This window comes from Branchiostoma lanceolatum, chromosome 18 (assembly GCF_035083965.1).
Source record: "Branchiostoma lanceolatum isolate klBraLanc5 chromosome 18, klBraLanc5.hap2, whole genome shotgun sequence".
Taxonomy (NCBI): Eukaryota; Metazoa; Chordata; class Leptocardii; order Amphioxiformes; family Branchiostomatidae; genus Branchiostoma; species Branchiostoma lanceolatum.
This window is the reverse complement of record NC_089739.1, coordinates 10,621,588-10,635,228: the sequence shown is the minus strand read 5'-3', so window position 1 is coordinate 10,635,228 and position 13,641 is coordinate 10,621,588. Positions and strand designations below refer to the sequence as shown.

The window sequence follows — 13,641 nt, the reverse complement described above, 5'->3', positions numbered from 1 at the left end:
AGACACAACATACAGTCACAACAGGAACAAACCAAATACAATAATAGTCCACAGGCTCTACCTCTAGGCATCGCCAAAAAACACAGTGGTCATAATTAAACCATTGATACTACGTATACATCCTTGTTGGACTTGAAAAAGGAAATGTACCAGAATAAATATGTACAAAAACAACGACTTTCCAGTCAATTTCTGAAAGATGACAGCTTATTGGTGACTGTTATTCAATCACGTCGCGAACATTGGATAGGTGGATTCTACAAAATGTGTCCAAAATTTTCACAAATTATGGCTAAATCTAGGACTAAGAGTCTGTATCTTCCCTTTCTTCTTGCAGACTCTGTTGTTTGGCCTTCTCTTTTTCCTCTTCTTGTTGCCTGACCATTCGGAGGTAGTCTCGAACAACTATCTTCTTTGGGATCACGTCTAGAGAGAGTTTTGGAGAACAATACATTTTTAGAATAGAAGCTCAGCAATGTCCAAAAGAAAGAAGAAAAATGCTTGCAATATCTAGAGTCTTCTTTCCATTGGAATACACAAAGAAAGCATACAAATTTGAATTATTTTTATTTATGATATCTTACTTTCTTACTAGTAGTCCCCTGAACCAGACAAAACGTTTGTTACAAAAAAATTATTTAAGGCTTTATATACTGAAAATGAAGTGATCTTAGTTGTTTCTGGGCTCAGAACACAAAATGTATTAATCCTTTTTTCTTCATACAAGCACTTGTAGAGAAATTGAGGGGAAATTGAAGTACAACTCACAAGCATACCAGGTCACTCTTACATACAATGTACATTGTAAGTTACTCTGGGGTCTTTTACATGCATAGGTTTAAAACCTGAGGGTTCCCTCATACACAGGGCCATCGGGTTTAAGTCACCATCCAAAATGAAAAATGCAATCCCTCACTTTGTCGGACTGGAGCTGGGGCAGACCTTTGGAATCGGATCGAACACCCGCCCATGGATCCACAGAAGTCGATATTGCGAAATAGCTAGATTGTGTACCACTTGTGCCATGTCATGATGTGGACATGCTAATTATGTACATAAATATCATATTTTACCAGCGAGAAATTGCAGATTGTCTGCATCGTTGACAACTTCTGCCAGGTCTCCGTATGCCAGGGTGTCTGTTGTCTCTGGGTCCTGTTTAAAGGCCTCGGTAGCCAAGTGTTGGATGAACAACTCCTGCAAGATACAGTGGAAAATATTATGATCAGAAGACATTTTGAGAGAGAACATTTAAGTCTAAGGGATACAGGTGTCAGTTTTTTTTCTCTGGAATTTCCTCAAATATTCAAACCAAAGCTAGCCTAGCCATAACCTTAAATACAAACTCACTTCAGCACGTACTGATTGTTTTAGACTTTCCTTTTTCCCACGCACGGTTAAGGAGTGGAATACCCTGCCGGGGCATATCGCACAAGCCCCTTCAGTGGAGGCCTTTAAGGCCAGGCTTGCCGCCCTGCCATAGCCCGTCAGGCCTAACCCCCCCTCAGTGATACCCCTTCAGGGGTTTTTAGAGGGTATCCTAAATGAAGATGAAGATATCAAATATTCATGGCAGTTTAATTTTTTGTTTGTAGTTATTGTTTGACCACATCACTGCAAAATCATCTCACTAATATACATTATATATTTTTGGTCATTATTTTCTGTCTGCAGAATAGAGTACTAGTATGGCACTCTGTGTGCCAACTGTGAATTTGAAAGACCCCTAACACCCTCCTTCTCCAACCAACTGCAAACCTACCATTAATTTGTTCAATTTTATTTGAAAAAAAAAAAAAAATATTTGAAAAAAACTATTCTATAGAATTTACGGGTAGTGATAAATTATTTTAAAGAACTTAGAATGTCTATGAAGTCAGGCTTTATCAAATAATTATAATAAAGAAAACAGGGATTAAGGTGGGATCTTTGATCTACGCTGTAGCTTGCTGTATGCCGTATGTTCTGAAGTACAGGTAACATATTTTTAGGTAAATATTCATAATTTGTTGTTGTCCTTTTTTACGCTTATCATAATTCGCTATACGTGGTCTCTTGGTGCTTGTTATCGCTTGGTTCAGTTACAAATTAATTGTCTCTCTAAGTATCTAACTCTTGCTGACTTGTGCTTGCGTGTTGGAAGGATTTTCTAGGTAATTTAATGTTGCCCCCTCCCTCTTTTCCATGCACGATGCTAATCAAAGTATTAGAATTCATTAACCAAATGATCAGAGAACTCACCGTCGCCCTGGCCACCAGGTAGACCGACTCCTGCCCGATATTTGTGATTTCTGCCGAGCTTCTCATGATGGTTTTTATTCTAGCCATAGGCAAAACCACAGGTTTGTTCTGTGTTACGCGCCGATTTGAGGCACAAGACATGGTCACGTAAAAACTCAATAGTTCTCGCACGAAAGGCCAAATCACGTATATAGATGTGTCCTCGTAATGTCAAGACGTTCCTCAAGCCCCTGCAATAAAGCTGGGTATCTTAACTTCTCCAAGAAGCAAGATTTCTCGAGTTAAAGATGACACATTTTCCAAGGTTTTCCCTATGGTTTAAGTATTACACTCCGGACCAAGAACGCACCACATGGGGGTTTCGCGGCATGTGGTTTGAGGGCGACACTCCACTGTTTCCGGGTCACACTCAGCTTGACGGCAGAATACTGGCAAGACAAAGCAAAAGAAATGTTTCGTGTTGATTCTGATGACAGTTGACTGTGTTCGGGCGGGAAGCGCGCAAGGAGGCGGCCCACTGTAGTACACGTTTTAAAGTAACGTTAACGATGGCATTGTATATAATGTTCTGGCACACTTTCTAGTTATACTGTTAAAATTTTTGGCTTTTATACCCTCCGAATTATAACTGAAAACCGTTCCATGGACAACGTTAAGATTGCATTATCAAACGGGTTATACCCGCCAACTTAAGACAGGTTTGATACTGTTCTTTAGCAAAACTTCGTAAGTGTTCTATAACATACTTACAATACTTTTCCGTTTCACGTCTGTGCCTATATGGGTGTACACACGCCCTTCAGAAGGCAAGGTTAAAATTGGGTATGACCCAACTCTAAAATGAAAACTTTTCGTTTGACACCTGTGCCTATATGGGTATACACACGCCCTTGAGAAAGCAAGGTTGAAATTGGGTCAATGAAATGACCCAATTCTAAAAGGAAAACTTTTCGCCCTACGTCCGTGCCTATATGGGTGTACACACGCCCTTGAGAAGGCGAGGTTGAAATTGGGTCAATGGAATATTTAATGACCCAATTCTAAAAGGAAAACTTTCCGTCCTACGTCCGTGCCTACATTGTTGTACACACGACCTTGAGAAAGCAAGGTTGAAATTGGGTCAATGAAATGACCCAATTCTAAAAGGAAAACTTTTTCGTCCTACGTCCGTGCCTACATGGGTGTAACGTTACACACGCCCTTGAGAAGGCGAGGTTGACATTGGGTCAATGGAATGACCCAATTCTAAAATGAAAACTTTTCCGTTTGACGTCCGTGCCTATATGGGTGTACAAATGACCTTGGGAAGCCAAGGTTGACATTGGGTCAATGGAATGAACCAATTCTAAAAGGAAAACTATTCTGTTTGACGTCCGTACCTATATGGGTGTACACACGCCCTTGACAAAGTAAGGTTGAAAATTGGGTCAATGGAATGACCCAATTCTAAAATGAAAACTTTTCCGTTTGACGTCCGTACCTATGTTGGTGTACACACGCCCTTGAGAAGGCGAGGTTGAAATTGGGTCAATGGAATATTTAATGACCCAATTCTAAAAGGAAAACTTTCCGTCCTACGTCCGTGCCTACATTGTTGTACACACGACCTTGAGAAAGCAAGGTTGAAATTGGGTCAATGAAATGACCCAATTCTAAAAGGAAAACTTTTTCGTCCTACGTCCGTGCCTACATGGGTGTAACGTTACACACGCCCTTGAGAAGGCGAGGTTGACATTGGGTCAATGGAATGACCCAATTCTAAAATGAAAACTTTTCCGTTTGATGTCCGTGCCTATATGGGTGTACAAATGACCTTGGGAAGCCAAGGTTGAAATTGGGTCAATGGAATGACCCAATTCTAAAAGGAAAACAATTCTGTTTGACGTCCGTACCTATATGGGTGTACACACGCCCTTGACAAAGCAAGGTTAAAATTGGGTCAATGAAATGACCCAATTCTAAAAGGAAAACTTTCCGACCTACGTCCGTGCCTATATGGGTGTACACACGCCCTTGAGAAGGCGAGGTTGATATTGGGTCAATGGAATAATTAATGACCCAATTCTAAAAGGAAAACTTTCCGTCCTACGTCCGTGCCTACATTGTTGCACACACGACCTTGAGAAAGCAAGGTTGAAATTGGGTCAATGGAATGACCCAATTCTAAAATGAAAACTTTTACTTTGACGCCCGTGCCTATATGGGAATACACACGCCCTTAAGCCGGCGTCAATATTCATGCGAGCGTCGGCCGAATTCGTAGATCGCCCAAAGCTCGCCGAATTTCAAAATCGCCCGAGCATATTTGGATCAATTTGATTTCTAAAAATCGACCGAAGCCCGCATAATCGACAGAACGTCGGCCGTCCTTCGGCCGAAAATACCCATTTGAAGCTCGCCGACACGTCGGCCGAGCTGAATTCTTGATTTGTGACGGGGGTTTAAGAAGGCAAGGTTGACATTGCGTCAATAGAACGAGGGCATTGTATATAATGTCCTAACACTCTTTCTAGTTTACACTGTTTTCAGCTGTTATACCCTGAAAATCATAGCTAAGAGCGTTCCTTAAGAACGTTTAGAATTGCATTATTAAGCGGGTTCTATCCGCTAACTTAAGACGGGAAACTCTTGTTTGGAAAAGTTTGTAAGTTCTATTCCATACGTGTGAGTTTTCATTGTTAGGAACTTACGGTCGTACACTGTAAGGACGGAATGTTTTTTGCACTCTTAGTGGCTTTTGTGTAATTTATAACCATATAACCTACTTTCCAAGCAGAGGTCGTGGGGGAAGATTGACTTTTTTTATCATATGCCTCGTTGGTTATACACCCACTTAGGACGGACAATTCTTTTATGTCCGAACTGTGGCGATCCTTTGAAGCGGTTTCAACTTTGCACTCTTAAGGGATTGTTTCTATATACTGGTCCAATTTCAACCTTGCATTCTAAAGGGCGTGTTCATACCCCTACAGGCACGGACGTAGGACGGAAAAGTATTCATTTTAGAATTGGGTCATTCCATTGACCCAATTTCAACCTTGCCTTCTCAAGGGCGTGTGTACACCAATATAAGCACGGACGTCAAACGGAAAGTCTTTTATTTAAGAATTGGGTCATTCCATTGACCCAATGTCAACCTTGGCTTCTCAAGGGCGTGTGTACACCAACATAGGCACGGACGTAGGACGGAAAAGTTTTTATTATAGAATTGGGTCATTCCATTGACCCAATGTCAACCTTGGCTTCTCAAGGGCGTGTGTACACCAACATAGGCACGGACGTCAAACGGAAAAGTTTTCATTTTAGAATTGGGTCATTCCATTGACCCAATGTCAACCTTGGCTTCTCAAGGGCGTGTGTACACCCATATAGGTACGGACGTCAAACGGAAAAGTTTTCATTTTAGAATTGGGTCATTCCATTGACCCAATGTCAACCTCGCCTTCTCAAGGGCGTGTGTACACTCATATAGGCACGGACGTAGGACGGAAAAGTTTAAGTTTTAGAATTGGGTCATTCCATTGACTCAATTTCAACCTTGCCTTCTCAAGGGCGTGTGTACACCAGCATAGGCACGGCGTAGGACAGAAAAGTCTTTGATTATAGAATGGGTCATTCCATTGACCCAATGCCAACCTTGGGTTCTCAAGGGCGTGTGTACACCAACATAGGCACGGCGTAGGACAGAAAAGTCTTTGATTATAGAATTGGGTAATTCCATGGACCCAATGTCAACTTTGGCTTCTCAATGTCGTTTGTACACCCATATAGGCACGGACGTCAAACGGAATGTTTTCATTTTAGAATTGGGTCATTCCATTGACCCAATTTCAACCTTGCCCTCTCAAGGGCGTGTGTACACCAACATAGGCACGGACGTAGGACGGAAAGTTTTCATTATAGAATTTTGGGTCATTCCATTGACCCAATTTCAACCTTGTCTTTTCAACGGCGTGTGTACACTCATATAGGCACGGACGTCGAACGGAAAAAGTTTTCAGTATAGAATATTGGGTCATTCCATTGACCCAATGTCAACCTTGCCTTTTCAAGGCCGTGTGTACACCCATACAGGCACAGACGTCGAACTGAAAGATTAATATATTATAGAATTGGGTCATTCCATTGACCCAATTTCAACCTTGGCTTCTCAGGGGCGTGTGTACACCCATATAGACACGGACGTCAAACGGAAAAGTACTTCATGTTATTATTGGGTCATTCCATTGACCCAATGTCAACCTTGTCTTCTCAAGGGCGTGTGTACACCCATATAGGCACGGACGTCAATCGGAAAAGTTTTCCTTTTAGAATTGGGTCATTCCATTGACCCAATTTCAACCTTGGCTTGTCAAGGGCGTGTGTACACCCATATAGACACGGACGTCAAACGGAGAAGTACTTCATTTTAGAATTGGGTCATTCCATTGACCCAATTTCAACCTTGGCTTCTCAGGGGCGTGTGTACACCCATATAGACACGGACGTCAAACGGAAAAGTACTTCATGTTATTATTGGGTCATTCCATTGACCCAATGTCAACCTTGTCTTCTCAAGGGCGTGTGTACACCCATATAGGCACGGACGTAGGACGGAAAAGTTTTCATTATAGAATTGAGTCATTCCATTGACCCAATTTCAACCTTGCCCTCTCAAGGGCGTGTGTACACCAACATAGGCACGGACGTAGGACGGAAAAGTTTTCATTATAGAATTGGGTCATTCCATTGACCCAATGTCAACCTTGTCTTCTCAAGGGCGTGTGTACACCCATATAGGCACGGGCGTCAAATGGAAAAGTTTTCCTTTTAGAATTGGGTCATTCCATTGACCCAATATCAACCTTGCCTTCTCAAGGGCATGTGTACACCAACATAGGCACGGACGTCAAACGGAAAAGTTTTCATTATAGAATTGGGTCATTCCATTGACCCAATGTCAACCTTGCCTTTTCAAGGGTGTGTGTACATCCATATAGGCACGGACGTCAAACGGAAAAGTTTTCATTTTAGAATTGGGTCATTCTATTGACCCAATTTCAACGTTGCCCTCTCAAGGGCGTGTGTACACCAACATAGGCAAGGACGTCAAACGGAAAAGTTTTCATTATAGAATTGGGTCATTCCATTGACCCAATGTCAACCTTGCCTTTTCAAGGGTGTGTGTACATCCATATAGGCACGGACGTCAAACGGAAAAGTTTTCCTTTTTTAGAATTGGGTCATTCCATTGACCCAATTTCAACTTTGGCTTCTCAATGTAGTGTGTACACCCATATAGGTACGGACGTAGGACGGAAAAGTTTTGATTTTAGAATTGGGTCATTCCATTGACCCAATTTCAACCTTGCATTCTCAAGGGTGTGTGTACACCCATATAGGCACGGGCGTCAAATGGAAAAGTTTTCATTTTAGAATTGGGTCATTTCATTGACCCAATGTCAACCTTGTCTTCTCAAGGTCGTGTATACACCCATATAGGCACGGGCGCCAAACGTAAAAGTTTTAATTTTAGAATTGGGTCATTCCATAGACCCAATTTCAACCTTGCTTTCTCAAGGTCGTGTGTACATCTATATCAGGCACGGACGTCAAACGGAAAATTCTTTCATTTTAGAATTGGGTCTGCTTTCATGAAGGTTGCCTCCAGAGTGCCGAAGCCACCGTCTTCTTTGGGCTTCTCCAACTTTTCCCGGAACTCAGCCCTCTTAGTATGTCTCAACTGCTTCTGAGCATATACAAGCTTACCGCAGCGAGCACAGACACTTTTGGTGACGTATGCCCGGTAGGTGTCGTCTGTTCCGTACTGGGCGCCCAGTAAGGATCAGTAAGGAGCCGGTTAATTTGCACTGCATGACAAATTCTAAAATAAGAAAAGTATTCTAACATATCTTTGGATAGAACGTGAAGATTGACCACACTTCCGCGTTCGGCCGCAAGCCCTTCTGCTACGACCCGGAAGTAAATTACGCCTGATAATGCTGAAACGGTAACACGGAAACCCCCATGCAGTGCGAAATCTACGACAGAATTTAACACAAGAAGGCTCATTTGGGGCCAACTTTGAGTGTGCAAGTCTCGTTCGAAAATCATATTTGGATCTCCAAGTGTATCGCAGGAGCTTGGACAGCTTCTTGACATTACGGGGACACATTTATATGCATGATTTGGCCTTTCGTGCGAGATCTATTTAGTTTTTACGCGACCATGTCTTGTGCCTCAAATCGGCGCGTAACACGCTTTTTTCTTCCGCCATTTTCATTTACTCTGAGGGGTCAACCCCGAAGACGAATTTATACTCTATTTAATTTTGTGGCCAGCAGGAAAATTTGTGTGATATAATAAACTATCAGTGACAAATATTTTTCTAATTTTTGTACAGTATGATTGCCAATAGTTTGTTTATTTCATCATTATAATACCAACCTTTGACCTATAACCTTTACTTTCCCGCCATATTTTGGTTTAAATGGCGGCCTTTCTTCGAGTCATTCTGCAGTTTGAGTACTAAGACATGGTCACGAAAAAGTCAGTAGTGCAGTCAAAATAGGTCACATCAAGCATATAAATGTGTCTCCGTTATCGTGACAAGTTGACCAATCTTCTACAGTGCATCAGAGGAATCGGACTTTTGTGGGAAACGAGATTTTTCGACTCAAAGTTGACCTAGTTTCCTCTGGGTTTTCCATAATTTTCCTGCGATCACGGCGGACCGTCCCCTACCATCGCAGTATTGACTGGTTCTAAGCTGGTGTAATACGTCCAAGGGTGGTTATACCGGACATGTAGATACAGATACAGATTCATCTTCGTTCTGCAGCTTGGTGTAACGTTACACGTTTCCTTTTCCGGAAGCAAAACACCTTTCTTGTGTCATCGGACTGTCAGCGCGCTGTGAGGACAAACATGGCGGCTTCCTGGCGTTATTTCTTCTCCCTGCTGTTTGTATCCTTCTTCTTCACGGCAAGGGGAATGATTGTTGGTAAGTTACAAGCTACCATTGATCGCTCTTGATAGAATTATTTGATAATAGCTTCAAGGTGAATATAATTTCGTAACTGTGTGCAGGTGTGGTAAGAGAGGGGGAGGGGGGCGCATGTTGTCAATCGACTGGGGGTATCAGGACATAATTTTCGGCCCAAGGACAGTTCGGCCCCATGAGGTCCAGGACGGTTATTTATAGGATGGATAGGGTTTATAGAAAGGAAGGTCAAGTTCGATAATGGGCCTTCTAGTGGGTGCCTAAGGTACTGCAGCGGAGCATATTTTCTGCAAGTGTAATAATGGTCATGATGTTTGTGGGGTTTCTGTAAAAACCGGGGCCCCGCGGGACACCCCATTGGGCCCCGCAGGGTTCAATGCCTGTACTATAAAGCTAGCACATGTTGTGCTAAGCCCGAATGTACAATTAATATCACTAAAATGAACCCCACAGCACGTCAACAACACCCACTCCACTGTGCTGCCTCACGACCTAACAGCCGCGAGCGGTTCACGTCCAGCGGGGCAGAAATGTTCTATAGAATTATGCGTAGCTCCGGATTCCTTCCATACTGCGAAAAAAAAAGGTGTTTGGAGGGAGATTACTTGGATCAAGGAGATTAAACGTTGGATCAAGTATTTTTAAGGCAGAAATGATCGCTACATCTGGGAAACGACAGCCAGCACGCCATGTGCTTAACAGAGCACGAATCGAACAGGTTTTCTATGCAGTTTGAATCGCTCCGCGGTCCTTAGCAACGTGTTGCTAAGAAATCCCTCTTTGCACGGCAGCGGGATGAAATTCGATCTGACTTTGACAGCTACGTACGTGAAGCCTGTTTGGGGACCTTTTTATGAATGTTGCGTTATGTTTACCAGATTTTTGCGACTTCGGGTTGGTATATTGACTTAAAACACGGGGTAAAGAACTAATAATTCGGCCACCTGCAGCGAAAATAAAACAGTAGAGCTCATGCCATGGCTTCCTTCTTAATATGTTTAAGAGAACGGGGTGATGCATAATTCGAAGGTTCTTTACGCCGTAATTGGGCCTTGATTATTTGGCGAAGATAATGTGTTCATGGAACTCTAGTGATTATTGAATTGGTAGAACAGGTACATGCACTGCGATGATGCAGGGTTCGAAATACAATTAAGCAACTTGCAATTTGCAAGCAATTTTCAAGATATGCAAGTAAAAATTATTCCAGGGTGTATGTTTATTTGGGAGATGAGTGTAAGTAAATCTGTATTTAGATTTATCTTCTAATATATAATAATGCCATAAAAGTTGCTATGTCAAGCTGAGTATGTATGTACAGCAAAAGCAGTTGCATACCGACTATAACATTGCAAGTTAATTTTCAGAGTAAAATTTTTGCCAACTTGAAATTTTGCAAGTAACCAATAGAAAAGTATTTTGATCCCTGTATTTCAGTTAATTGTTTGAATTACCAATCATCAATTTGTCAATCTTCAGTCAGTTTGCTTTTTTTCATTCATTCGTCATATTCATTAGGAATTCTCTGTGGAACTACATGTAAATTGGTAGATTGTTACACTACTTACAGTAATACTTGTCTATGATCAAGTGGTAGCTAAAGACTAGGTCAGAGTTCATTGAAGGAGACTAAAATGATATAGAAAGACTGGCGTATTGATATGTAGTGAAAAAATGAAGGATTTTTAAAAATTCATTTTGAGAAAATTTGTGTCATTTATGATGCCAGAGAAAATCATAATCGGTGTACTACATGCATTATATTGTATCTGCACGTGGTCCACATTTCATATTGTAATTTGCCCTGTTGTTGTTGCATACATGTAAATAATGAAAGGTTTGAAAAAAAATCTTAATCTGGTGCAATTTCTCCCAACAGTGATCCTAGGCCTGGCTTTTCTTATTACCCTCCTACCAACTTCCGTCGCATCCAGTATAATCGCAGACAATACCACAGCAGTAGCAGACAAAGGAAATACAGCCGTTTGTCAGTGTCCATCATCATTAACACTGCCAGTATCACTCATTCGCAGTATTCATTGGCGATACAAGGAGTCATTAGATTCAGATTCCTTTCTAGGATGTCCCAAAGACTGCAACATCCAGTGTAATAAAGGTGTTCCTCTACTGATGTACAATATCAGCATCGAATGTGCAGGAATATACCAATACATCAGTCAAGAGGTCAATGGAACACGGTGGAAGTGTTCGTGCTACGTAACAGTAAACACAGCACAAGCAGGTGAGTTAGTTGATGAATATTTCAGTTACACAGTATAATTGTACAATGTATATCTTTTTAAATACGTTTTAGATACTTATCGTGCCTAACATTAACCAGCATCCTAAACTAGTCTAATTCTGATCGTACAACCAGTATGTTATAAATACTTACAGGAAACAAAAAAAAGTAGAGTTACAAGTACTAATATTTATTGTTTATGATGTCCCAGAGCCAGCAGGCTGTGCATCTCAGACACCACTCTTGATTGCCATTGTGTTCTTGGTGGTTGTGATCATCGTGTTGTTTGGGTGCATTATATACATGTACCACTGGTACAAGAAACACATAGGCAGGTAAGTGGCATGGTCATGATTTTTGAGTGGTAAGGAGTAAGTTGTAGGTTTGCCACTGTTTGGGCTCCCTAGAGCAGATTTTTTAGAACTGCAGTGGGCTTTTTTGTTGTTGTCTTGCCTACGGAAAAGTTGTTTCAATGATGGATGAAAAACACTGCCAAATCCTCCTTTCCCTCTGCAAAATTCTTGTGTAAATTGTCCCTACTTCAAGTACTTGTAAAATGTGTAAATGTCTACTTGCGTAAAAGAATTCATACCTTCAAGTTGATAACAGTATCTCGTACTATTGCTAGGGCCGGGCTGTGATCCAGAGACATGCTGTTCCAGTCAGCGGTGTCTACTATGTTGCCAGATTCCTATACAACATATCATAATGGCGATGCCATTCCTGAAGTGGTGCCATGTACATTTTGTAAACCAGAGGAAACTTCACACAGGTCACAGGGAAGTTGCCAGCTGGTCTGTACCCACCTGCCCACACTCAGAGACGAAAGTCTGCATCTCCCAAGCCAAACGCAGGTGCCTTCCGAGCTGGTCTAACATTGTTTGACAAAGCAGACTCTTTTATTTAAGGTTTCCTCAGTCCAATTCGTTATATGACCCATCTTTTGAATGAACAGTGACATCTAAGCTTACACATATGTTCATTGTTGCGAAGAAGTCTTGTCTTTACACATTAATGCAGACCGTTACTGATCTGACCAGTTGTTTTAACCGCAATTTAGAACCATAATGTATCTGTCTCTGCCAGTGGAGAGTATTAGATCTAAGTGGTAAATAGTTAGTTTTTGAATACAACCTGTACAGCAAGTACGCAATTCAGCCAGTTGGCTGCTATGTGCTAACTGCTATGTTGTTTTAGCAATAAACCTTTCTACTTCCTCCCTGACTAAATTGGCTTTTTGACTTTTCATTGTTTTCTCATTAACAGAGTAAGAAAGAACTGTAACTGTACTGAGTATTGACAGCTAGAAGCAATTCTAAATCTGATTTTTTGGACCATATGGATGACGTCATCAAATTGTATTGCCCTTAATATGATTTTTTTCCAAGATAAAACACAGCACATTGGTACATAACACTGCATGAAACTATGTTTTTCATGTTCATAATGATCAAAGCTACAAACGTACGTTCGCACAAATTGATATCAACTTATCATATGTAGATATTAAAAAATAAGTGTTATTACCTAGTTAAAAAAATCATTTTCTAATAACTATGTATGGCCATTTCATAGATATCAATTTGGGCGAACGTCATTTGTAGCTTTGATCATTATGCACATTGAAAACATAGATTTAGAATTCTTTCATGACCAGCTGTCAATATTCAGTACTACAACAGTTCTTTCTTAATTCATTAATGAGAAAACAATGGAAATACAAAAAAAACAATTTAGCCAGGGAGGAAACCTTAAGTCTTTTGGGAAATAGAAACTAACTTTTGTGGGAAGGACAATCATGAACTTCTCTTGACAATGCAGCGCTTTTACCGATCCTAGTGACAACCCACTCCTAGTGACAACTTGCTTTCCTTGCCAGGGTTATAGAGAGTTGCAAAGTTTGTACACAGTCATGTCTTTTGTCAGTAATTCTGTTTAGGCTTTAGCAAAGTTTTGTCGACACCTAATCCCATCTAAGATAACACATATGTTAGCACTGATATTTATGAAGTGGCAATAGTTATTAGAATTTTTTTAATTAGGTAAAAAGCTATTATTTTTGATAACTACAGATGATAAGTATATATCAATTTGTGCAAACCTTACGTTTGTATCGTAGCTTTGATCATTATGCACATGGAAAACATAGTTTCATTGCAGTGTTACAAATGTATGT

The 13,641-nt window shown here is 41.0% G+C and overlaps 1 protein-coding gene across 1 annotated transcript; it reads right to left on the bottom strand.

The window, feature by feature from the left end:
• Positions 1 to 304: 304 nt before the first annotated feature.
• Positions 305 to 2,307, bottom strand: LOC136423948 (chromatin accessibility complex protein 1-like). The gene is made up of 3 exons (XM_066412348.1): positions 2,242 to 2,307; positions 1,074 to 1,197; positions 305 to 426 (listed from the first exon to the last, which is right to left on the bottom strand). The coding sequence occupies exons 1-3, from the start codon at positions 2,305 to 2,307 to the stop codon at positions 305 to 307; spliced, it is 312 nt and encodes a 103-aa protein (XP_066268445.1).
• Between the last annotated feature and the right edge of the window lie 11,334 nt (positions 2,308 to 13,641).

What these genes read in the sequence shown, in the direction of transcription:
- LOC136423948 (XM_066412348.1), bottom strand. Translation starts at nt 2,307, where the DNA reads ATGAGAAGCTCGGCAGAAATCACAAATATCGGGCAGGAGTCGGTCTAC. An exon ending in ACCTGGTGGCCAGGGCGACG is followed by an intron (nt 1,198 to 2,241) that starts GTGAGTTCTCTG and finishes TGTATCTTGCAG; the next exon opens with GAGTTGTTCATCCAACACTT. An exon ending in CAATCTGCAATTTCTCGCTG is followed by an intron (nt 427 to 1,073) that starts GTAAAATATGAT and finishes AACTCTCTCTAG; the next exon opens with ACGTGATCCCAAAGAAGATA.